We start from the raw sequence: 25,634 nt of genomic DNA on the forward strand, positions 1-25,634 counted from the left end.
TTTCTTACTGGTTAATCCAGCCCTGATCACTCATCTTCAGTTTTAACAAGACCCTAATTACCTGCTTGATATACCCAGACTTATAAACTTTTTATGGCTAAGCTATATAAAGTGAACTATAGGGTGTTATCGTGTATATTTCATTTATTATTGAAAATGTGGATGTCTATGTTCTTCATGAATATCATGAAATTCATATAATACATAATAAAAGAACATTGAGTACTAAATACTCTAATAATAAATCAGAAACAGAATAAAAAATAAATACCATCAGATATTTGGCAAGTAATCGCATATGTTGGCAAAAATCAGGAGCAACAAAGTATAAGCAGAAACAATTTTGTGACAATTATATGTACGTTTGCTATTGTATCTGTCAGTACCTGTTGAGGATTCAATAGTCGCGAAAAGCAATCAATTATTTTGGCGCTTCAAATTAAAGTGTCAAAATTTGCATGTCCTCATATCGTTTTCAAAATAAGATAGGGTCTATATGCTGATATTCTACAGAGTAGCGTTATTTGTCAACATATGGCACCATCAGCTGAATAGATATAGTAGCCGTACAGTATATATTGAGTATACTCTCAGACGGCCCTGCTATGCAATGATTTTTTTATTATTAAATTTGAACTTGAGTACGTACATATATTGCCCTATTTTTTCAGTGTGCTGACTATTTCAAAATAAATGACATCAAACTGTTATTTCTCCACGCATCAAGATACTCATAGATGCAGAAACAAGTATTATAAAAACAGATGGAAAATTGTTGGTTACAAAATCGTGATCATGTATCGCGGTCGTACAAATTTTTTTTTTTATTATACGCTGATTTTGTGCGTTGTTGGCTCTTTTCCGTTTACTACAAGTAAAATAGGAGAAAACGAAGAAAGCGAATTGATCAAAACTAAAGATATATATTTTTTTAAACAATTTGGATACTTTTGAATACCGGCCACGGCGAAATTACAAATACAAAATGAAATTTTGACAACAGAACGAACATTTGGTTTTACAATGAAAATACGGACGTCTGACTAGTTATGTGTTAGAGTGATTGATATCAATGTTGATAAACAATATGTCTTTGGTGTGGGTGATCACTTCATCGCCACCACTAACCTGTCTACCGACGATCTATTTTAAACTATCTCATATCTGTGCACGATGTGATCTCGAATTGACTCGTACGAAGAAGTTTTATTCAGATGAGCATTTCATAAACTGGCGAATAAGGTGCTGTAACAACTGAAGACTTTCCTTCAGATGAACTTGGATTGGTCTAATAGACAAAAGTAATCACCATGTAATTTGATCTGGTAAGATGCATGCTTATTCACATTCAGATTTATATGTAATAATCAAGCAAAGGTTGCAGCAAATGTTTTATTTTGGAAATAATCAAGTTCTCGCCGATTTATAATGTCATTCCTTAGCCTCCGGATAAATAATAAAATCTGTAGGTATTATAAGAAGTTGGATGACTTCGTGTTTTATTTGCATCGAGGCCGAGGTACGAAATTTTTGAGTAATTGAAAATTTCATTTTGTTGCCACGGACTCAAATACTTCCCAAACGTTCGGATAGCATTCGTATCACACGAAATGTAAAAAAAAGACAACGCATTGAACCCTTGAATAAATTTTCATAATGTTTGAACATGTATCATTTGATTGAAATAGTAATTTCAAACGGAAAAACTACTGTTTGGAATTGAAACGAAGTGCAGGAGGACGGGGAGAGATGAAGATATTCGGATTTGGTAAATATTGAATTATCAAGCACAAACCTGTTGGTGTAATTAGAAATGCGACCATTCCGTCAAGTTATAAAATCAACGTCTCGTCTTCATCATTGTAGTGATTACTTTTGAAAATATTTTCATCGTAAAGAGAATTTCAAAATTGTTTTAAAGTTGCTTCATTTCGTCTCATATTCCTAAACTCTAATTAAAAAAAAGATTATCGTTTTTTTGTATCAATAATTATATTGTTGTTATAGATGCATTAAAAGTTTGTAACATACATATTTCGTAACAAAAAAAAAAATTCGTAACTCATTCGTAGTATACATTATTATACCATGTTCCTATTTTAGGTTTTATGTATAATTTGCAAAACCATACAATTTTTCCAGTTATACAGACGGACTATTTTTTCAAACCATTCGTAAATAACAAATTTATCACTTGCATTGTCGTCTTCCGCTATTTTTCCAGTAAATTGACTGATATTTGTCAAGATATCTAAAAATGTGGTGAATCAAGGTAAAAATGCCGCATAAATTCTCGACCCTCCGTTGGTATAATTTTTGATTTATATATATTTGTTAGTTTTTATCATCATAGGTTTCGTTAAAATATTTTTCAATTTAATACAATCTTAGATAAATACCTAACTTTCAAAATTGAAGCCGTCCTAATTTTCATTTCGGATGAGACCGCTTTAAACAATGCCCTCCAAATTTGACGTGCAAACGTAGTAAAGCCTATGTTATAACCACACGCATAAATATCATAACACTTACTTTTTTTTTCGGAGGTAGAGTCTCCATTCCATTGGTTAAAAGAAATTCGCTTAATAATGTAATAACGGTCTTTTGTGTCATCTTGTATTACACTTCCTATTTTTGAGGTTTGCTCATTATCAAAGTCATTGCTGTTACAGCCAGGCTTGAAAATTTGTTTGCATGAAGAGGTGCCTGAGATGTTGCACCATTACCCTATCACTGTTTGGTTGTTTATATGGAAATGAACAAGGATGTTGTCACTCATTGAATCTTCGGTACAATACAATACTTAAGTACAACAATGACAACGTTTCAGAGGCCAAGGTGCGTCCAGGGATTCTTCTTGAATGTAAGACAACAATGGTCATGTTTTTCAGAAAACAATGATAAGGGGCCTAATCGAAGTTTCAGGATGTCTGCAGAGACCTATTTCATAGCAGCAGCACATCTTCTCGTCACCACGATTTCAAACAATCGCGATAGTACCGGTCGTATAGAATTTTGTCGAAAACTTCAGGTATGTGTGAAAAGAGGTCGCGATGTTGAATCTTTTATCACTCTTAGCGAAGTGATAAAGATAAATAGTGACTTCATGCGACACATGCAATGTTATTCTACTGGGCGAGCTTTAGTAAATTCTGTCGCAGAGTTAACGTCCGTAATGTACGATAAACACAAAGTCTAGTCATCAGCAATTGTATAGTCGGCCTGTATTTCTCTGAAGAAATCAGTTAAATATTAAGAAACCAGGTTAATGTTAAAACATTGTCATGACCCTTACTTTTTATTTGAACGAGAAATTTGCTGCAAACCAGACATTTATATGATCAAAATTGGCATGGAGCAAATGTCAACTGAATTCTGCATTCTATAATTTATGTTTTGTAATCACGTGTCAGTGACTGATTGTGATGGTGCATGGTTAACCTGAAATAACCGTAATGATTTTTCTTTATTTTCTCATCAAAATGTTGATAATTATTACTTATCAATCTTGATCAATAAGTATGTTGATAGGTATTTGTCTGTTCGTTACTTATCGATTTTAACCGGTAAGTATGTTGATAGGTATTTGTCTGTCTGTCTGTTTGTTAGATGCACGCGATATCTTACGAAAGCGAGATTGGATCTGCTGCAGATTCATTCATCATATCTCGTACCAGAAGCCTATTGATTTTGGGCGAATTATGTCGTATAATTAGCGAGCTATCAATTAATTAGTGATTGTACACAAGATGTCACTACGGAGTAAGAGCGATGTTTAGGAGGATCCCCTAACTTTCGATCGATAAGTCTTCAGTCTCTGACCGATATTCTCGTCTGTTTGTTTGTCTGTTAGATACACGCGATATCTCACGAAATCAAGGTTGAATCTGCTCCAAATTTTGCATGTGCTCTCATCATATCTCGGACCAAAAGCCTATTGGCTAAAGCACTTTTTTTATTGCTAATATTTCTAAACGTGTATTGTAGAGAAAATGCTGTATTTTTTACCCGATGTCTTATATCTCTGAAAATAGATCTTTCATGTTTGATCAGTCTCTATCTTTGGGCACTTTTCGACTATCTGTCTTTTTTCCTATTTCCACAAATTTTCTAAATAAGGAATACTCATTTGGTACTGAAAATGAATGATGTTAGAGTTATCGAACACAACAGGCTGGTCTTATCCACTGTGAGGCCCTATGGGTACAGGTAAATTATTATGAGAACAATGACGAAGTGCTATGGCCGCATAGTTGGTAGTTACCTAAGACCGTTACCCTGTGACACTACGTATAGACCTATGGATCGTTAGGCAAACTCTAGTTTATTACTTATCGATCTTTAGATCGGTAAGTATGTTGATAGGTATTTGTCTGTCTGTCTGTTAGATGCACACGATATCTCACGAAGGCGGGGTTTAATCTGCTCAAATTTTGCATGTGCATTCGTCATATCTCGGACCAGAATATTGATTTTGGATGAATTATGTCGTATAATTAACGAGTTATTAATTAATAGTGATGGGACACGTGGTGTCACTATAGAGTCATGAATCGAAACCGGAGTTTCGATCGATAAGTCTTCGGTCCCCGACCGATATTCTCGTTTCGTTGTTGTTGAGATAATTGTTGCTTTTCTACGCATTCAACGCTCTTTCAGTTCATAAAATAAAATCGACCTTTCTATGCTTCACAAATTGATCAGATGCTCCGATACCAAGCACACGACTTCACGTGCATGACTGTATATGCAAGTCTTCGAATGGGTGTTTATGTATTTTTTTGGCTTTATGCCTACATTACGTCGTCATCATCGTATACCGTTATCATAACACGTTGACGTTTAGGAATGATTTGAAATTTTCAATTTCCAGCACAATCTGCATTTCTAACACAAACTCTAACTGGATAATACTTACTAATTTATTTATTTTGAGCGTTGGTGGGGGCTTTGTACAGAAGATCACAGATTCTATCACAAGAGTGTACTTTGCACGAAGCACTTCGTATCATATGAGCTATTAAGATTTTGGTCCACTCATTCTAGTATATGAAACACCGAAGTCAACAGACGTGACTTTAGATACCATTTTAAATACTTCGGCACGTTCATATTTGATAATGATAGATCAGTTATATGACCACCAGCTGTAGTTCAGTTTAGTGATTTTTACAAGTGTGGTATGGTCCACGTGGTATATATTTGTTAGCACGAAACCCAAACTCATTTACTGGGTGACAGTAAACCCTTTGTAGATCATACCTCTACATTTACAAATAAAAACAAAATTTGTCATGATAAGAATTTTCTTGGCAAAAGCAAAGTGAGAAGGCGAACAGTTGTACTGTTAGTCGCTGTAAAAATAACATGGAACAAAATTGCTTTTATGAATTAGTCTTTGCATCAATCTGAGAAGAGTGATTGCATCATGACACATTGACGTGGGTCAAAAATCGTCGACAAAAACTCATCAATAGAAATTATGTATACGATATATAAAATGCACTGAAAACACACGAAGCACCAGATGAGTAAACGATACGATTCAATAAATCTTGACCATTCGATAGAACTTGCGTTTTATAGTGTTAAAATGTTATTAAAAATTACGTTTTGTATAGACTACATAATTCACGACAGAAATATTACGAGAAAATCACAAAAATCTGAACGCTAGTAGGCTATATTCTCTGCAACTCATATTTGTAAACATGGTAATGTTATGAGAACATTCGAAATGTTTGCAAAACATATAACGTTTTCGTCTTACCTCTTGTTCATGTATTTTTATAAATATATATATATATATAAATATTAGTTTTTCCGAGAGTTCATTTTTGTGATTTGTATATATTTAGAGTGGCCAATGTTTACATTAGTAGTCATGGAAATTGGAATCGTTCTCAAATTTATATCGTTTTTTTTTCATATTATGTGGGCAAGCTGAAAATAAAGTTAAAAGACAGCTAAAATAGCATCATATAAAGCGTTCAAGTAGTGTTCATATTAGCGAGATGCATTCATTGAATGATATCAACGAATAACGCACATATTGCAAATGTGAACAAGAATAACTCTAGCTTCCATAAACAAAAGTTATGAAAAGCTGATATGTAGAATATAAAATACTCGACAGGACCAACTATTATCTTACAGATACTTATACATTAAAAAGGTAAAATGCTTATAATTGCCCTATTGCCATCATACTGAAAAGTCTAACATGAAATGATTACAAACGTAATGCTGATTAATCGTAAATGGGTCGTAGAACATGAATAACTAATTTTAACAGTTCCCCAAAATATTCAAAATAAGTAAGTAACATGTATAAAAATATGGACAAAAATGTTTGATTTTAAAACGGAATATCTTTTTCGTCACCGTTATACAGTTTTTCAACAACAGTCCGTAAGAAATGAACTTTGTGGTTGTAAAAAAAAAAAAAAACTTATCCTCGATTTATGATGGACAGCAATGTGATTAGTTTATCAAATCATCATTCGGCAAACTCTTCAAAAAAGAAGTTAAGTATTTTCCGAAATTCAGTTTGTATCGGTAACTGTTCAACATGTGAGATTTAAGATGACTTAGTCGGAAAATTGTTCTGAATATATAGCATTTAATCGGGCAAATAAATAAGCATAATTCGAGGCTAAGTTTAAGTTCCTCAACTCCCTACGACGGATGTAATGAACGCCGTACTATACAGAACAGGCAATATATTATAGTCAATTACGATGTTATGCTTGTAGTATATTAAAAAAAAGTTGCAAAATATAGGTAATAAACGAGAATACTTTATTATTCGTTACAAATTGAACAATTATGTCATTCATAAATATCGATTTCAATTCTGTACAGAATACTTGGTTTTGAGTAAATAACTGATAAGCATAAACGGTTCTGATCTAATCTTGCGTTGTGACAAGATTCAAAAGTGACCGTTAGTTGGGGTAATAGAGCATATTGTTTGAATTCCTTATGACAAAAACATCCATATCGATATTGAGTCATAAGTTCACTAAGTATTGAGATGGGTCGTTTGGAATATCAAATATCTAGTCATTTTATCCGATGAAATCACATTAAGATTCTGCGTGAATAGCATCCAAATCTCGAGCATATGCTTTTACTTCATTTTTGTAACTTTACTGCTTCCACAACTATTAACAGTAGGTAGATTTATTATCCAAGTTCAAGTTGTTCGTGGAAGCGAAAGCGAACCAATTGGCAAAGTTAGTTAGATTCCCGGATGTGCTGCGCATCGCGCATTAACGGAATTTCAACTTCTATTCTGGTACAGGTTGCGACCCGCAACAAAAAACAAGCGGACACACCGCACATACAAACATAGCTCACGTATACGGCGTCTAGACGGAGCGACGCTGACGTCACGGACCAATGGTTGTTCGTTTGTTCCGGCGGGGATCGCTCTTGCCTAAAATATAATTTTCCGATCAAACTTGCCAACGCAATATAGCCTGTTTACTAAGCATAACACATCGTTATTTCACGCTCGATTCTGTGTAATTGATTAAAAACACAGGCGCCCTCAACTAAAGTTTTGGTTTTTACAAAAGCGCGAGCGTACTTCGAATTTTTTAAACAGGGCTTGTAGAATGGGTCTATGTCAAGTTAGGAATACGATGAGCGTAATGAAGTACCGTCGAATATGGCGACTTGGTTTTTGTTCTTATTGATTTACATTCGACACACGCGACTTTGTTCGTCGATTATAAAGCAGTAACTTTTTGAAACTCACTTTGCCACACGTGATTGCCACGTGGGATCTTTCAACCACACAAATGACTTATCTTGAAATACCTTGAACCCTCCAGATAAAGCCAAATTATTTTTTGTAAACCTTGTACATGCTCACGGTATATAGTTTAATTAAATTGCGATGAATTTTTGAGTTGTTCGAGGTCTGCTATCAAAAGTGTCCCTTCTTGATATAGGATACGTTGTTTTTGTGTGGTGTGCGATTTATAATTTACGAAATCAATGCCACCTTGTCACGAGTCGTAGTTCTAGATATAGTCGTAGTCCCGATATACCTATCATGCCCTTGTATCTGAATTTAGTCATTGTAAATGTCGGTAAGCAGAGTAAATGATAAATATTGAGTTACGTTATCGTGCCTTGGAAACTTTATCGAATAAAGATCCTCGTATACCTAAATTGACAAACGGTTTGATGATACGCATTATCCTATTTAAAAACAAAAACATATATAAAGAAAAGAAATAAGAAGCATAAAACAGGTTTTGTTTTTGGTCATCCTGCTAATGACATTGTCCGATTCCTGCTAGTGGAGACGTGGACGTTTTTCAAGCTGTCCTCCTCCGCTTCCACCCGACGAGGGATGCTTGTGATTCTGAAATTAATATATCAATGAAGTGAATATATGATTTATTACTAGCATTAAGGTATTTTGGAGATCACACATAACATCACATATATATATCATGCGGCATCTTTTTTTCTCAAAAATATACACTATACAAAGTCCTCTACGCTCGCTTAAGGATCAAGTGCGGTATCTACAGAAAAGCAGGTTCCCGAGATCGACGAAGCATTACGGGCGGGACGTACAAAAGTTGGATCTTATGTAATGCTCATTTCGAAATAATATTGAAAAAAATGGGGAAAAACTCACTTGGTTTTTATGACTTTGTGAAATCTTATGTAACTGAGAAGCGGAATTTTGTGACGAGTTTGCCATATGAGACGCTTCAACCTAAGAAAAGATGGTTAAGCTTTTTTTGAATATGGATAGTTTCGAAGAAGGTTTTGTTTCATACGTAATTAGGTACCAGCATATTGAAGCTGTTGAAAATCATTAGTTTTTCAGAGAAAATTGGAAAATTCTTTTAGTTCTTGTAGTTTTGGATTAGAGTTGTACTCATTGGTGTATAATGAAACAGAATATATGTCATCATGCGTAAAATACGAACATCCTTCCATTGACAATATCATTTACCATTGCACGTTCTTCGTCATATTCGATACAGCCCATCCCTTCCAGCCTATGCAAATGTAACCATCCTTTCCACAGTACGCACACGCCATTCAAAATAAACGGTGCTTTTAGAAATACCTGAAAATTACACATATGTCACTTAATATGAAGGAACTGATACAATAAAAAGAGTGGTATTGAATTGTGCGACTGAGCAACAGATTGGAAATTTAGCCTAGACATGGACATTTTTATATACAGTTATTACGCGCCTCCACGTGGTATAACTTTTTCAATCGTTCAACGACATAAACGATTAATACTATATAGTTGGTTGTATTAATAAACTAAGGCAACGGATTAAAAATTTCTGATTCTATGGGCGTTCAGTCCATGAAAGAGCGCGCTTGCAATAGGTGCTATATTCGTATTTATTACATAGATTCCGCGCAAAAATCCTATCGAATAACAAATGTAAATCATTATCATGTACGCAATCAAAATAGGCACGAATCATATGGTTGAGAAAACAATGATATGGGTGAATGAACCTTCCCATTACTCTCCACCAATGGTAATCGTATTATAGGAAACCTGCATGAAGATGTGTCTTTTTCGCCAAAAGTTAGGAAAAATGAGATGATGCTGGGCCAAATTAAGTTCGAACAGTAAATTTCAATTGTGGATACTAGCAATCTGGTACAGTTACGAAACATTGCCGTCATCTTTTATTATTTTATTTCATTATAGTCAACTCAGAATCAAATTACCTCAAATTTTATAACAAGCCGTAAAAGGCAAACCGTGTTTTTGTTTTTCCACTTCTTAATCGTTATCCGATTAAAAATAGAATAATACCATAACAAAAACTTAGATTGTTTTTTTCACAATATTTCCTACGGTATTCAATCTATGCAAACAAACATATAAACGTCATTGTCTGGCACCGAGTGATATTTTGATTAAACTACGTGTCTGTTTATGCATTGTCTATTTTCTTATAATTTTTTGAAAATATAATTAGCACATTCATAATTACATCTATTACATGATTGGCTTAAATCCTTGCAAGTATGATATTTTAAAATCCGTTTTATTTCCACCTTGTTAAAATGCGCTTGATCACACGACTGGTGGTATCATATACTGCATTCTACGTTCATAAACATGCGTCCAGTTCACGGTTATGGAATATATTTGAAAAGGTGTAAAACTGGAACGAAGTATTTTATTTGTAGACAAAACAAATCGTGCGGCAAATCAAAACAACAAATTCTCTCCCAAGATTTATGTTTTCCCGCCCAGTGCACAGTTCAAATTACGACGTCCGTCAGCTTTTAAAATTCCTATGTTTAAACGGGTTCTTGACTATAACTGAAATAATGTTGACGATACCATTAATGTTAATTGATTGGAACAAAGTTGTTCTTTACATTATGAGATAACAATGAAACACTTAATCGAGAATAGATTTACATTACGTGGCTCACGTCTGATTGTTCTGTATGTTAAGTCTCCATCAAACATGTAGAGACTAATACGGAAGTCATAGAAACATATAACGACGCAGTAACGATTTCAACTACTTCCACAATAATCACTTTCCTATGACGCGTTAATTGAACCCATAACGATCCAGTAATGACATCATCAAGTTCAAGGTCCAGAGTTTTATATCAGATATTCGTGTGACGTCAATTCAAACAGGCCAGCACAAATATACTTACACTGAAAATTGTGTGCATTGTACAAGTTGCACATTATTTGAGCTCACGTAGATCCAGGCGATAAGTCTACCAACCAAGCTATATTTATTGTTATTTCAGTTACTGTGATGTAATAAAGTGATTCAATGTATAAACGAATCGAGTAGCAAACGCCCATAAAACATTACAAGCGTGTGCGCAGGTATACATAAAAGATTTGGGTAGAAGACAGAATTGCTGATGACATTCCTTTAAGCTGAATTATTTAAAGTGAAACATAACTAGACATCATTAAAATATATTGCAACTACCAACATTACTGAAGCGTAAAAAACATTTTTGACCAAGATAACTTTGGGAAAAACGTAAATAAGTACAAACAAACGAGTTTATCAATTTAAGGTTACAAATTATATCTATTCAACACACATATAGAATTGAAACAAAAAAATAAAACTATAATAGTTTCTACATAACTTGACGATTCAGTCACGAGACACGTACGTTAGTAAAATGATATTTTAAATTCCATATATTCGTTACCTTTCCTGGTTCTCGTTCAAAATTGACATATTCTTTCGGTGGATTCATATTTTGTGTGTTTTCAGTATTCCATGGGAAAAATTGTAAAGTCAAGTTCGTACCTGTGCTGACAAATGCCTAGAAAGAAGGAATAAACGATATTCATTCAAATACATATTTTGAAGGCGAAGTATTTTATGTTTTTGAAATTCTATCAACACAAGTAATGCATGCAAAAATATATGCATTTATTTACATACAGTTTAAGCATATGCATAAATGAACATCCAGTGTCCACACCAAAACCATTTGTATTTCAATGGAACTATAGTGGATCATCCTACTTTTTTTGCTCAAAGAGAAGAAAATAATAAAATGAATGCCACTTGTCCGATATTTATGTGGCATTTGCGGTTGTCACTTGGCATTGTTGCCAAACCGCCATTGTCAAGCAACCCAATACCACGTATCCAATTCTTTGACCCCAATGCCAATTGAAATTGCGTATCTTTATGTGGTTTCTCCTGTGTCATATTGCGGAAAAGCCAATTACACATGTTGTATAGGATAATAGGGAAAGATAAGATTAAGAAATGGTAAGATAATTTAATTAAAATTTGGTATCGAATAAATTTGATGATAGTCAATAAGATAAAACGGAATTAAAGCTAACTAAACTTGTTTAGGTCCAAGCACATATTAGAATCACGAACCCGGATATTTCTATTTAAAGTTGAGATAACCCAAATTATATAACATACAGCATGCTTGCTTGTTTATAAACTTGTTTACAAGCCAAACCCTACCAAAAAAATGAAAATTTATGGACCATGCAGCAATAATAAAATGAATAGACTTTTTTGTGCAAATTGTATTCACACTGTAATGCGAGCTTAAAGCGATGTATCCTATAGCTAATCCTTATGTGATTAATGTAATTTGGTTCATACATTGAATATCTTACTGATATTTCAAAACGCACTATCTTATGATTTAAAAGAACCCGTACCCATTATTATATAATGGGTATGGAATCACCACCAAGATTGGATAACGTTTTTGAGTCATATCGTAATGCATCACAGGTGTTCTTCCCCTATTCCTGATACTGGCAATAAAATTCTAAACAAACTCTCAAGATCAGGAAACGTGACTAGAAAACAAGATCAACCCAAGGTGAACTTTGGAATTAGACACCTGTTTATTTGCTATGTCAGATTCAAGGATGGAAATGTGCGTGTATTAATCAGTTGTATCTAAAATATATATGTCTAAATATCTATATTTTGACCCAATGTTGTATTATGCATATTCAAAGGAAATATAACAGCCAGGACCTTATGCCATTATAAGCTTAGGGCAGTAAAAAATGAAAATGTTATATTTGGAGTGAAATCGACAATAATAGATAGAACAAAAGACATCAATGGTGCCAACTGCCAAACAATGCCTACAGTCAACATCAAACGGTATGGAATTAGCCCAAATTAATACATGCAGCCAGCGGCCAAATGAAGTGAATAAATTATTCAATTCGCTTTCATAAAATATCCGCAAAAAATGAAGCATTGATTCGATTCCGAAAATAGTATGATAAATAGACCAAAAACCAGCAGTTAGGCTAAATTAAAAAATAAAATAAGTCAAAACAGTTTTCAATACAATAAAGCCTTAATGTTCGTGCTGTACGTCCTATAAAAGTAGTAGATATTGCTTCTTTTTGTAGCACAAATTCACCGTAAATGTTTGCGAAAAAAGAGATATGCTACTCTCACAAACAAGATTTGGATAATTTTGATCCAACGAAAATTTGGAAAAAGTTATTGTTTATATTTTATTTTGAATGACTAAATAAAAAAAAAAACATGTGGTTACCTGCTACGCGAGATCGAAAAGATTTTGAAGATGGAAAATGTTTTTTGCAGTAATTAAATTTGCGCTTTCTGCTTGCAGCCTTGAAGCTCAGATTTGGCTGCAAGCTTAAAAGCGTTTAGCGGAGCGACAGATGGTAATGTTTGGAAGCCTATTTACAAAACTAGTACTTTACAATATAGTTTGTTTCAAAGTATTCAAGTTCAAGTTGAATTGCATATAAGTGAGTGTTCTTTTCTTGCATTTCGACGCTGCACAATTAAACCGCTGCCTTCAAAAACGAATAAACTCAGCAAATCGCGCCATGAATAATTGAGAGCGGAGAAGTTCAATGCTCTTCCGTCCAGAAAATTTCAATTTTCTGCAGCCTTATTCTAAATCTAAGCCCGTAAGGCGGTTAGGAATTAATTTAATACTAATTCACAAACTAGCACGGTCCATGTAAAAGAGGAATTGGCAAGCTTGTTTATCTACAAGTCATGATTGGTATATGTAGTTAATCTGTAGGGAGTTGGAAATACTCGAGGGAGGGTAAAAGCGGTAAACAACGTGTGGTTTACCACCAGACCTCCAAAATTAAATTGCCACCGAGTGAAATTTGGCCATACATGAAGTATTGTCGAACTGAATATCAAGATCCTGAAGTGTCTGTCATTTGAAAGTATAATACCGCGGCTGAGATGTAATAGGCTTAATTTAGATTCGAACCACGGAATCTATTAGAATCGACTTTCCAAAATCACGTCTATTCTATGTAAGTTAGTTTTATTCTATTCAAATTCGAAATGAAATAGTTTTCCAGTAAGATACGCAACAGCCGAGTCTATCCACAGTATCCACAATTTGATATTTGAAAAAAAAATTTCGAATCTAACCGACGACAAGAAAAGCTTCTAAAAAATTCGAAGATATTTTTGTTTAATTTTGATCGATAAAATTGCAGAAGTTAGTAATCATTGCGTTTATCAGGAACATATTTAACCAAGAAAACGTCAATAACAAACAAGACTGTTGTCCATTATTCACCCGATATACAATCAATAAATAAATACCCAGATTTTATAGTAACAGAGAGGTAAAAATCTAATGCGTTTATCGCTATGTTTAATTACAAAGTTGGAAACTTGCGTATAGTAACACTTTAGTTTCATCGGCTAATAATTTGCTGCTTTGTATTTTGAGGTCTATAAAATCTTTTAGTATTTACATAAGTATATCAAATTTCACTATTCATCAGGTAAGTGTAAAGAAAATTGAATTCACATTTACACCAAAACATGTGAGCGGCTTGTAAATATAACATTGAAAACGAAAAAAAAACCGTGACTGTGTTTGCAGACGAACGGTAATAGCCGCATATGGCATTCGAAGCGAGAATGAATAGGTGAAAATGAGATAAAAATGGGATCAAGTTCCCTAGAGACCTTCCCAACTGTTTTAGAGAAAAAGCCAAGTTCATTATTTCTGTGAGATCAGATTTAGTCGAATAGTGATACGACCATCCAAGTGTGAACCGATAAGTACAATCATGACATACAGTTAATGGAAGGTTAAACCTAAACTGCCATATGGTGAGTATATGCCAGAATAAACCACAAAAGTAATGTGGACGACATTTGTGTATAAAAATATCATTTGTTGGTTTATCATTTTAAATCAAGATATATATAATATGTTATGCTAAAAATATAATAAGCAATTTTTACACATTGTAGGATGCACCAGTTCATAGACTTTTGTGCTATTTTGAGAACTGCTAACTAAATGAGAAATAGCATTCCTAGTGAAGTTCTATTAAAATGAAATGATACTTGATGGTTTTTACAACCAATTCTATACAAGTCATACAAAAACAACTACACGCTGATGATACAATTAAGCAGTGACCGCGTGATAACAATCTTTTTATCGAAACAATGCCAAATTGTGAGGGGTGAAGAGAGATTATCACAGCTAACGTTCTTATGATAGAATAGCATAAAACAGAACCAACAGTTTTGCTTTGAATAAAAAAGATGAAGGTTACGATTCTTGACATTGATCACAAGTCGAAAATAATTTGAAGATTGTCATTTGTGTGGGATTTGGATGAATCGCAAAAGGTGCCTGATAATTCAAAGATATAAGGATGGAATTCAGTTTGTCGACACGGAGAGTCCAGAGAACTCTCGTAACTAATGGTCCAAGCGATTTCGATTTTCCAGTACTTAAAGATGGAAGTACTCGCGAAAAAGCTATTACTTATAAATATTTTTAACTCACTTCGAGTCCTATGAGATGTCATATTTTGACGCCAATCTTTTATTTATTCATGGGAACACCGTTTTCAATCCGTCAAGCGTGACCGACTACGTCACGACTGTCCGTGGTTTTGATTTTGCGAATTCACTGCTCATTCACATTTTCGTATGAGTTGCACAGGCTACCGGTACTGTGGTTAGTTATTGAACCACCGTGTCGGAATATTCAGTTGAGCCTCCCATCCTTGCCTTGCTAATGACCTCAAACCAGGATTAGCCGCGAGTTAGGAAATGAAAAAAAAAAAACAGTATGTAACCGACAGCCACAAAATACAGATATGATTAATTGTGTGGTTCCAACTGTGGATGAGATCGCTCCTGTAATACCTTTGCTTGTATATAATTCCGATTTTCCAACGCAATAAATTACAGTACATACGCCCCTTTTCAAGCTGGCTGTTCCGTCCTTGCAGGCGAATTATTTTCAGGGAAGCTGGAGTGAAATCTAGTATGTAATATCAGACTGGACAGTGGCCTTATGTACTGTACAATCACAAGCCGCACGTCGTACTTGTAATGCAGACAACATACCTACGAAAACTAATTTTTTTACCTCATCTATGATTTTATGGAACTTACGATTTCGGCCCTTCCTGACTGACAACTATTTTGAAATCTCAGTTGACGTTCTTCGGCTCCTCTATCTCTGTATCCAGTGTATTTTATCTGTGAACAAAATAAATCAAGTAGGCCTATTGTTAGAGAAATTGATATTAAGATAACATTTATAAAAAAAAAAGGGTACTGCACCAACTTTTTTTTGTGACACCTTTTTCCTATCTGTAGAAAAAATATTAGTATTGTGCTGAAATTAAAAATGTAGCATACAACTAGATTATGTTTTAATATCAGCTGAAACTCTGATCGTTTGGACTAAATATACAGCCTTCATATCATCTTACGATAATAAATTTTCATATTAAACTATATTTTTTTCTAAATTTCAAACTCGGGTGCTTCGACCAATACTCAGTTGCAAAACTGCTTCCATATACATATGCATAGGAGGAAAAGACTTTACCCCGTTGACTGTAAAGGTCATTGAGACTGCCACAATTAGTAAATTATTTTGTTCAAATCTTAAATTATTTTCATTTAGTGGGATATAAAAACAGCTACACGAAATTTCCTAGAAAAAACTCTGTGTTCCTGATTTTGTTCACATTTCTTTATTGAAATCGAGAATTATAGTATTTTCGAGGCAGATCTAATGTCTACATAATGATGCTGTCTGCAGTGTGTTTAATTCCTAACCCAAAGATTATTACTCCGGCACTTGTTTAGGGAAGACAATTATATATTTATGTTGAATGTGATCAATTTTATTTGGACACTTATTGCTAATTCAGGAAATAAAAATATTTTCTGTCCACTTAATTGGTTACTAATGAAGTTTTCCTCCACGTCTGGCTCATTTAGTACGTTTTGATGTAATTCAGTTATTTTTGAACACACGATAATATTTTAATTGAGACAGAAATATGTCAAATAGACATTCCACAAGTGAAGGTAATCAAAGAAAAGGTCACAAAATTCTAACAAACACATTCCACATTGATACTCAAAAATAAGGAAAAAGAAGTAACATGTCCTTAATGAGAAAAAAATCTCAAGATTTTTATTGAACATTTGGACAGAAATAATACAAATATTTAAGTTCAAAACACATAAAGGATTGGATAAAACGTATGCATTGAATCGCAATCCATGAATGCGAAAGTAAGTTTTGCACAAAATCGACAACTTAGGTTTAGACTGGATGAGATAATGATACACGTTGAAAATTTGCGGTCAGAAACGACAACGTGATGTACCGTAGTGACCTGGATTATCTATGTCTAAGTCCATGTTTTACCGTTTGATTATAAACCACCCAATTAACTGTCTTGATCAAATATGATTTTTAAAATAATTTTCCTCATAAAAAGTTGTCTATTAAATAAATTTGAATTACAGTGAATCGTTAAATATGATGAAATTTCGTACCCGTCGATTTTGAATACAAATTTTCAACAATGCATTTTGTTTGTAAACCGATTGTATTTAAAAAAAAAGCCAAATATTTTGCAACAAATGACCTCCTATCACAATTACCCAAATCGGATATCTAAGACACAGTGTTTTGCTTATGTTACAGCATATAAATTACATACGGACTGATTTTGTGGTTACTATTTGATCTCGAGACTATATAGGTTTCGAACCCAAGATTTCAAGTAGCCAAAATACCTTTATAAATGGTACACATAAAAGCAATATTCAGTAATGCTAAATTGACGTTTCCCAATTTCGAAGTATGTATTTTAATTTTTATAATGTTCTTTAACGCAGGCAGTATTAGGAAAATCCACATTTACGAACAAGTCTGCTCTACTAAACGCCTCGGGCACAAACCTTTGTTGTGTACTGTATGTCATTAATACACCTACGCGATAAATGAGTAATATTGTTACACACGTTATAAATATTCTTATCAAAACGTACAAAAGTACAGGCAAATCATGAAAGTTTATAATTGCTCAATTTTGGATTATGACGATCGACTTATCTGAAAACTGGAAATGCTGAAATATCATGCAGCTGAAGGTTTTATTTGTTTCAAAACAGGATCAGGAACGACCAGCTTTGTTCGCTAAAATATGGGAGCCCTTAATTTCAAAAATTTATAGTAAGAAAATAGAATAATAGAAATAGAAAATAAAAGTATGGTTGATGTACTCTTGGGATTAGAATAAGCAATAATTTCAATTTTTTTCCCTGAACTTGGAATCGAACTACGGTATCAAAGTTTTCTCATTTGCTAACAAAATCAAAAAACGTTTTTTAATGATTGTACCAATTCATAATCATTCTACATAAAAATATAGAGTTGTTGATTGTCTTCTTCGGTCTCAATTTACGTCTTTATTCGAAACATATTGGATATCCTTTGGAAAGTTGTGTGACTTGCCTATCTGCAGTATAACTATGACAAGCCGATGTAGTTCTCATCATAGTGAATAAAAATCTTTATAAATGGCTGCCATTAAAGAGATAGAAAAGGGAATATGTTATGTTTTTTTGCAAAATATATTGAAAGTAGTTTCTGCCAGTACTATATTGGTAAATATTATATTCAGCAAATCCCGGTCAATAAAAACGGCAACAAAAATTTCAAGTTGCTGTTAGTTATTCGCATTATTGTATATACATGTTTATTTTTTTTTTAAATCGGTGCATTACGAACAATAATTTTTTTTAGCAGAAATGTAATTAAGTTTGAATACAAAATTGACTGGGTAGTGGGTACACTATATTTTATGATGTGTATGCGTTTATATATTATTGTGTTTTTACATCTCCTCGGCACAAAAATACTTATATATATAAAATGAAATATAGCTCATATTTTTGGAATGATCGGAATCATCTGAAGTAGGCCTATATAGTTTATTTGCTTATTCCACTGTACTCTCAAGAAAAAATGAATACGGATCAAATATTTTATACTTGTGATATTGGCCAATACTTCCCAAACATAAGTGCAAGACCATAAACAAGGAAAAGTTAACTTTGATAATTTTATGTTAGGTAACATTAGATTATAAAGAAATTTAATTCAAATATTTTGTACAATAGTGAAAAATTTAGAAGACATTTGCCTTGGTCCGCAATTAAATACAGTTAAAATCAAAAATTGACTTCAAAATATTCTGGCTCACATCATTTTGTATAGATGATAGATTCACATGTTTCATCAAACTTTCTCTACTGTTGTTTTTTCGATGACTTCCGTATTTGACTTGGAATTAGCCTTACTAAACAATGTCCCCGATTTAGTAAGTCTGGAGTACTTCAAGTTCCAAGTCAATATAGACTAAAATCTATGGGACAACGCGCCAGTCAATTTTAAAAACCTATAATACCTATCTTTCAAATTTCCATGTCCTTTTTTGAAGTAAGTTCTCGTGGTCATGCCATCAGAAAATTTCATACAAGTCGGAGTGAAAACTTATTTTATATGACTGAGTATTTAATAAAACATAAATAAGCAATTTTGAAAATCAAATCTTACCTCAGCTTCTCTACTTAGACGACGGAAAAGCTCATTGGACTCAAATATAGCTTTTTGGTCCGCAACGACACGAGGCATTTTTAGCAACATCACCGCATGTCACCTATCGTGTCGAGGAAGCAGTTTTCGTTTCACATCTACCGCTGTATTTCCACAGTGGTTTCAAGTTTCCTCTTGTAATTTTAAATGAAATATGTTAAATTGAATCACTAGACAGGCCTGGAGTGGAAGGCCTATCTGACATATTTAATCTGTTAAATCGAGAATGAAATATTGGTATTTTCATTGCAGGTTATGTTTTGAGTTTATGCACTATGCTGATAGGATGATTACCACCCAATTGTGATTGTCCAGATTTTCAACTATCTGAATATGCTGTGCTCTACTGAATCTTTCTTAGCTACGTCTCACAACAGGATAATTCAAAAAGTGCCAAATTACTAATTAGGAGTCTTTGATTCTTTACTTTCTAAAAATTTCTTTCACGCTTACTACTTAACTGGAACAACAGCTTTACCGTAATCGAAACTATATTTTGATATAAATGGAAGGTTTGTGATTGAAGCATTATTAGCTATTACAAAATAAGAATATTATGATTAGCTCCGATTATTCCCTCAGTTTGTTTCGGTGACTTGCGAACTCGCCTCGTCCATAAACAAAATGGCCGCTGACTGACCAATATGACCGACGCGCATTCAAAGCGGCTAATCTGAAGCTGTACTAAAACGAAATTGCCATGGATCACAACTGCCACTTGAGCATAATATATTTCTAGTTACGTGTATTTATATATATATACTGTATATAAAACTTCACAAACGATTTAAACATTTATAGGAAAAAAGTCGCATAAAAAGCAGTACGAGTAGGGTGTATATCACGTGTTTGTGACTACACGTTTTCTGATTATCAGCAGCGTTAAAAATAGTGCTTCATTTTGAAGTACAAAAACCAGCCTCGAGCAAAGCCCGAAGCTAAGCATATACCACGGTTCAATACTGCGTATTGCCACTCAGCGCATTAATACTGGCTGTTAATGCAAAAATAGGATTGCTTGGTTGATTTTGCTTCCACAGATTCAATTGTACACTCACGACGTTCCAGCAGTCAAGTTACAAAATAAAACTTCCTAACTCATCAACTAGTTGGTTACTATCTGTGTACGTTCAGTACTAAATCGCATTTTATTTCGATTAAAAAGCACAACCACAAAACAAGGTTTTATTCTGTACATTTCACAACTCCACATTTACAAGCCGAACCGCCACAACATTATTATTCGGGGCGAGGGCGGTTTGCCGCGTGCTTCACAGACCGAATATAATGACGCTAAACTTGACGATGATGGCTTGTCTCACCGCAAAGAAAATAGCGGCGACGGTACTGAATAACCACAGCCAACCTCTCCGAGGTCAAACATCTTCGGGCTATTCATGTCTCGTTGTCGAGAGCTTTCGTATAGTCAACGACGATTAATAAACGAGTGAAGATAAAAAGCAATCATTTATAATATCGCACAATGTGAGATATTGAACTTAATCGTCACTCTCGAAAAGTCTTACACCATAGCTATCTATAAAAACCAAACTACTCAACCATATCTGATTTATCGCAGGTAAACTTGACCAAATTATCACCCATGAAAATTCTGATGGAATTCGACAATTCAACATACTGAGGGGTTTATCAGACGTATTCAACTACGGCTATGCATTATATATTTAACGTAGGCGTTCACGCGTGACGTCGAGAATACACAGGCCTCGGAAAGCCTGCTACTTTCGCGAACAAATTCCGTCGGCTCGCTTACGCGGTCGGTGGTCCTTTTACAAGATTGTGTAAAATTTACCGGCAAAAAAATTTACTACTAATCAGGTCAGTGAATGCAATATGCTTCTGGCAGTATCTACCTTTCAAACTTTCTGTGTAGTAATTTCATATAGTTCATAATTGCACGTTGAACAACTTCTTGACAGAAGGCAAAGTTAAATACAGCTTGCGATTTTACAATGAATAAACATTTAAGGCAAATTACAGCTGAAATCAAACTTTGAAAATATAATTATTATATTATATTTTAATAAATTTGGTATTCATCATTGACGTACTACAGTGACACCCTTCATACGTGACAGATTAGTTTGAAAGGAAACGGAAACGTTAGCGACTAAAATTTGATTTAGGACTAAACGTTAGAATTTATTTTAATCAAATATTTCTGCTGTGAATCTAGAAATAAAATTATTACCAAAAAAATACAACTTAAATGAATAATAAACACAAACTAATACATAAAATACATCTGAAATTTATGTTGCATTCTCATACATTAAAAGAAACTAAATACAACATTAGATTTAGGAAGTATGATAGTAAAAATTACGGAGGGTTTGTGACAGCTAGCGGATGAAGTTTATTTCTTTGATATTGACTACTTATTTTATTAGGCGTATGGTTACTAACCAGGGACATCTGAAAATTTTTCTTATTTTCATCGGAGTGTGATAATTTTGACTTTGACTTTACTTTGCGTTTCGACTCAAGATTACAAAAAGTCAGACTCGAACTTTGGGGTGACATAATTTTGAGTCGGAATTTAACTTTAAATGTTTTTGAAAATTAGTCGATCTGCAAACTCAAAACTTCACGTTCATCTACGGTAATTTTTACTACCAAAAAATGGAACATACTCAACTGAAGTCAAACAGATATAATTTAAAGACATATTCATTGACAAACTTTAAAGCTGATTTTAGTTTTTTTTAGCTTTTAGTATAATTTGTTTCGAATAAAAGCTGTCATTTTGTCCGAAAAAAGTTTCTTCGGGTGCATCTGTGATATATATATATATATACATATATATTTTTATACATATACTGCTTTGTTAACCGGCATAAACACGTCTAATTGCAAAAATCTTATAATATTTAACATGAACTAAAAAAATAATAAGGGCTCAATGATCCCGAAAATGTCCATAAAAAATTGCATCATGATTTAAATGTAACATTTGGTAAAATGAGATTCAACTTCCAGTTTTGTTATTTTTCCTGTATAATTCGGCGTCGTAACCGTCCGTGACCACGTAGACGGGTCGATTATTTATGGTTGAACACAGCATCCAGCAGTTCTTTTGATTGACATGTTTAATAACAACTGATGATTCACCGACACACGTGCTTTCAAATGAATTACTATTTATTCCTTAAAGATGAATGGAAATATTATTTGCTTCCAGTCAGGAAATGATAGTATGCCCATTATAAAATTAACATATAAACTAGATCCCATGACCTGCGTGAGTGTCCAGGAATCGTTCAGAACTGATTTAGCCATCACTACAGATGCTATTGTATCCGTTACAAAACAGAAAGTTGCTGTAATAAGAGATCGGTACAACACCGGTAACAAGTTATCGGCAGCTTCTCCAACATTGGATCGATGTTTGTACAAAGGATATATAAAAAGAAACAACAAAGTAGCTTGCGTTATGATGGAAGACGTACCAACAGCAATCCAAGTACCCGAACTGGGCAACAACGATTCCACTATTGCACATCCGAGATTTGTCATTCCAATTCGATAACTGATGATGAAAGCCGTTGAGTTCAGAATTTCTGTAACTATTATAAAAACCAGAGCCAGCGAGCTAACAAATCTCAACAGAGCTGTTGTGAGATGTTGCATTGCTGGATTCGTATATAAGAGTCTTTGTCGCAACCATAGGACGGTGTAACTTAATCCCAAAAAAGTCACACTCATTACTGATTTAAAATACTTTGTTGCTGCACAGTATTTGACGATAAATTTCTCCACAATAAATTTTTCGAAGGTATTTGCAAGCCAAAAAATTAAAAACGCAATGCACATCAGGAAGCGAACGATTTTCATCCATTTTCCAATTTTCTTTCCAGTGCTTTGATTTTGTTCAGCATTTCCAACTTTGCGTGTTTTAACGAAATCAATAGTGAGCAGAATCACAACATAAATAACCGAGAGCAAATAAAACGAAGTAATTATTATATTTCCGTACCACTTCCAATCATGCATCCAATGGGAAGTTTCCCCAATGGAATCTGTTATATTCGATGAATTATTTGCTGATGAAGATACGTTGATATGCAATTCGGTCATTTTGATGAAGGAGATTATAATACGATGTAAGTATAAACTAGAACTACAGATTCGGTTTGTTTCAAATGATCTATAAAAAAGGATTTTTGGTCACTATACTGAATTTACCTGGAACAAAGTTTAGGATGTGTGTCATGCTTTCGGAAGAAAGTGATAAATGAAATATGGAATGCTTTATTTAATAGCGGCCGTTGTGTCAATGCCACTGGAATCTCTTTTACATTTGTCTTATCGAGTCAGATGATGGACTAATGCAGGGCTTTTCAAATTTAGTTTTCATGTACGAATTGCAAATTTTAAAAGTAAAATTTAACCCTCCACTGTCTATTCCGATGCGCTGTGAAGATTATACTAAAGGCGTGTCGCTAGGATTAGCAGTAATTTGCAGAAAGAGATTACGTACTGAAGACTTTACCATTACAACAATGGTGCAATCTGCTAAGACTTTTCATGAAATATAGACTATTGCCAGACCTACCCATTTAAGATCTAAAGCATAAGTGAACTGCATCATCCATTAAAATAAATACTATTGTTTATTGTAGTAAGTGGAAATGAAAGTTGAAGACATATCATCGGTATGATATGTCACTGTATGATGAATATATAGATGTAACACTGATATATTGCTTTATGAAACTTTTCGAATAGGCCTTAGCATAAATAGCTCTATATTCCGTTAAGATAAATTCGCTAAAACATACGCATGTGCATATGGACCTGAGGCCTTATGGGATTATAGACAACATTTCGGTACTCCCGTAGTACGTGTACCAGGTTAGGGTTGGGCCATTATTTTATTCCGGTTTTCTTTATTTTAGTTCTATTACGAGTTAGGGGACTGTCTGTGTTGGCCAAGTAAATAGACCCTCTGTCCATAGTAGTCAGTCCCTGTACACAACTTGATGTGAAGTAGGCGAACAAAATTAGTTACCTCCATATTGGTACACATACTTATGGAACGCACAATATTCAGTGGAACATTTCTGGTCAACCGTAACTATCTTGTCCTTTCCCAGCAATCCATCATATCGGTGATGTGCTATTAACAATACTGATACCAAGTTCCTTGTAAAAGCTGCGAAAGTGGGCCTGCCTGGTGGAAACGTAGATTTCACGATATGTTAATTGATTCATGTATAATAAACCATTCTTTCATATTACAATGTAATTTATCATCAATATCTATGTTAATAAGCACTGGAACAGCAATATGCACATCTCTAAAATAACAATAGTTTTAATTACCCTAATCAAAGTATTCTGTCATATGTTTTACATGACGAACGTTCAATTTGTAAATCGTTAATAACGTGTTTGCCAACAATGATTTTTAAATGGCAGTCGTGCTAAAATTAGCATGAATTTGCATCTTCATTTGAAAGAACGTACTTGAACTTTGAAATGTAAAAATTGTGGATTTCATTTATTTGGCAAAACGTTGATCTAGGAAAATATTTAACAATTTCAAATCGTAAGCTTGGTAAAACCTACAACCCATCCTTCGACTCTGCTCAGTTTACATAAAGTGTGTTCATATATCTAGATTAGGATAATATAATCCCAATTATATCGGTAAATCCGGCAGGGAGGTGAAATTTAAAATTGCTTTTGAATGCCACTCCGAACGTGCACATCTGGCAGGTGGTGTCAACAAACAGAATTTGTTTTTCCTTTTTCGATATATTTAAATTTTTAAACTTTTGTTTTAGAATTGCTCGAAAGTTTTACATGTACTAGATAGATATTGTCACTTCTTTTTATGTTGGTACGAAAAAAAAAATAATTTATAGTATTTTCTTGACTTGCCGAAAGCATTTAACACCAAAACGATTTGGGAGAAAATTTCATTAAGAACTTCGATGTGATGCAATCTAATTCGTTTTTTTCAACAATGATATCTGAAAACATAGTTTGAGATGAATTGAAACATTTAATTTGAATGTTGCCTGCATGGTGAAAAAATTATGCAGCTTTATTTACTACAGGCAATGATTATTTTCAAAGGTATTGTTGAGCCAACAGCCACTTCGATCGCGCAAAATTGATTATATTCCCTTTTTTCGAACTACTGCCAA

The 25,634-nt window shown here is 33.8% G+C and overlaps 1 protein-coding gene across 1 annotated transcript; it reads right to left on the reverse strand.

Annotated features, from left to right (window-relative positions):
- Positions 1 to 5,288: 5,288 nt before the first annotated feature.
- Positions 5,289 to 19,666, reverse strand: LOC120338307 (core-binding factor subunit beta-like). Its single transcript, XM_039406289.2, has 6 exons — positions 19,420 to 19,666; positions 15,945 to 16,031; positions 11,215 to 11,331; positions 8,987 to 9,103; positions 8,663 to 8,743; positions 5,289 to 8,380 (listed from the first exon to the last, which is right to left on the reverse strand). Exons 1-6 carry the CDS (start codon positions 19,507 to 19,509, stop codon positions 8,312 to 8,314), a joined length of 561 nt encoding a protein of 186 aa, XP_039262223.1. The 5' UTR covers positions 19,510 to 19,666; the 3' UTR covers positions 5,289 to 8,311.
- Between the last annotated feature and the right edge of the window lie 5,968 nt (positions 19,667 to 25,634).

The sequence above is a fragment of the Styela clava genome, chromosome 10 (genome assembly GCF_964204865.1).
Source record: "Styela clava chromosome 10, kaStyClav1.hap1.2, whole genome shotgun sequence".
Classification (NCBI taxonomy): domain Eukaryota; kingdom Metazoa; phylum Chordata; class Ascidiacea; order Stolidobranchia; family Styelidae; genus Styela; species Styela clava.

What these genes read in the sequence shown, in the direction of transcription:
- LOC120338307 (XM_039406289.2), bottom strand. Translation starts at nt 19,509, where the DNA reads ATGTTGCTAAAAATGCCTCGTGTCGTTGCGGACCAAAAAGCTATATTT. An exon ending in TTGAACGAGAACCAGGAAAG is followed by an intron (nt 9,104 to 11,214) that starts GTAACGAATATA and finishes TGTAATTTTCAG; the next exon opens with GTATTTCTAAAAGCACCGTT. An exon ending in ATGACGAAGAACGTGCAATG is followed by an intron (nt 8,744 to 8,986) that starts GTAAATGATATT and finishes ATCTTTTCTTAG; the next exon opens with GTTGAAGCGTCTCATATGGC.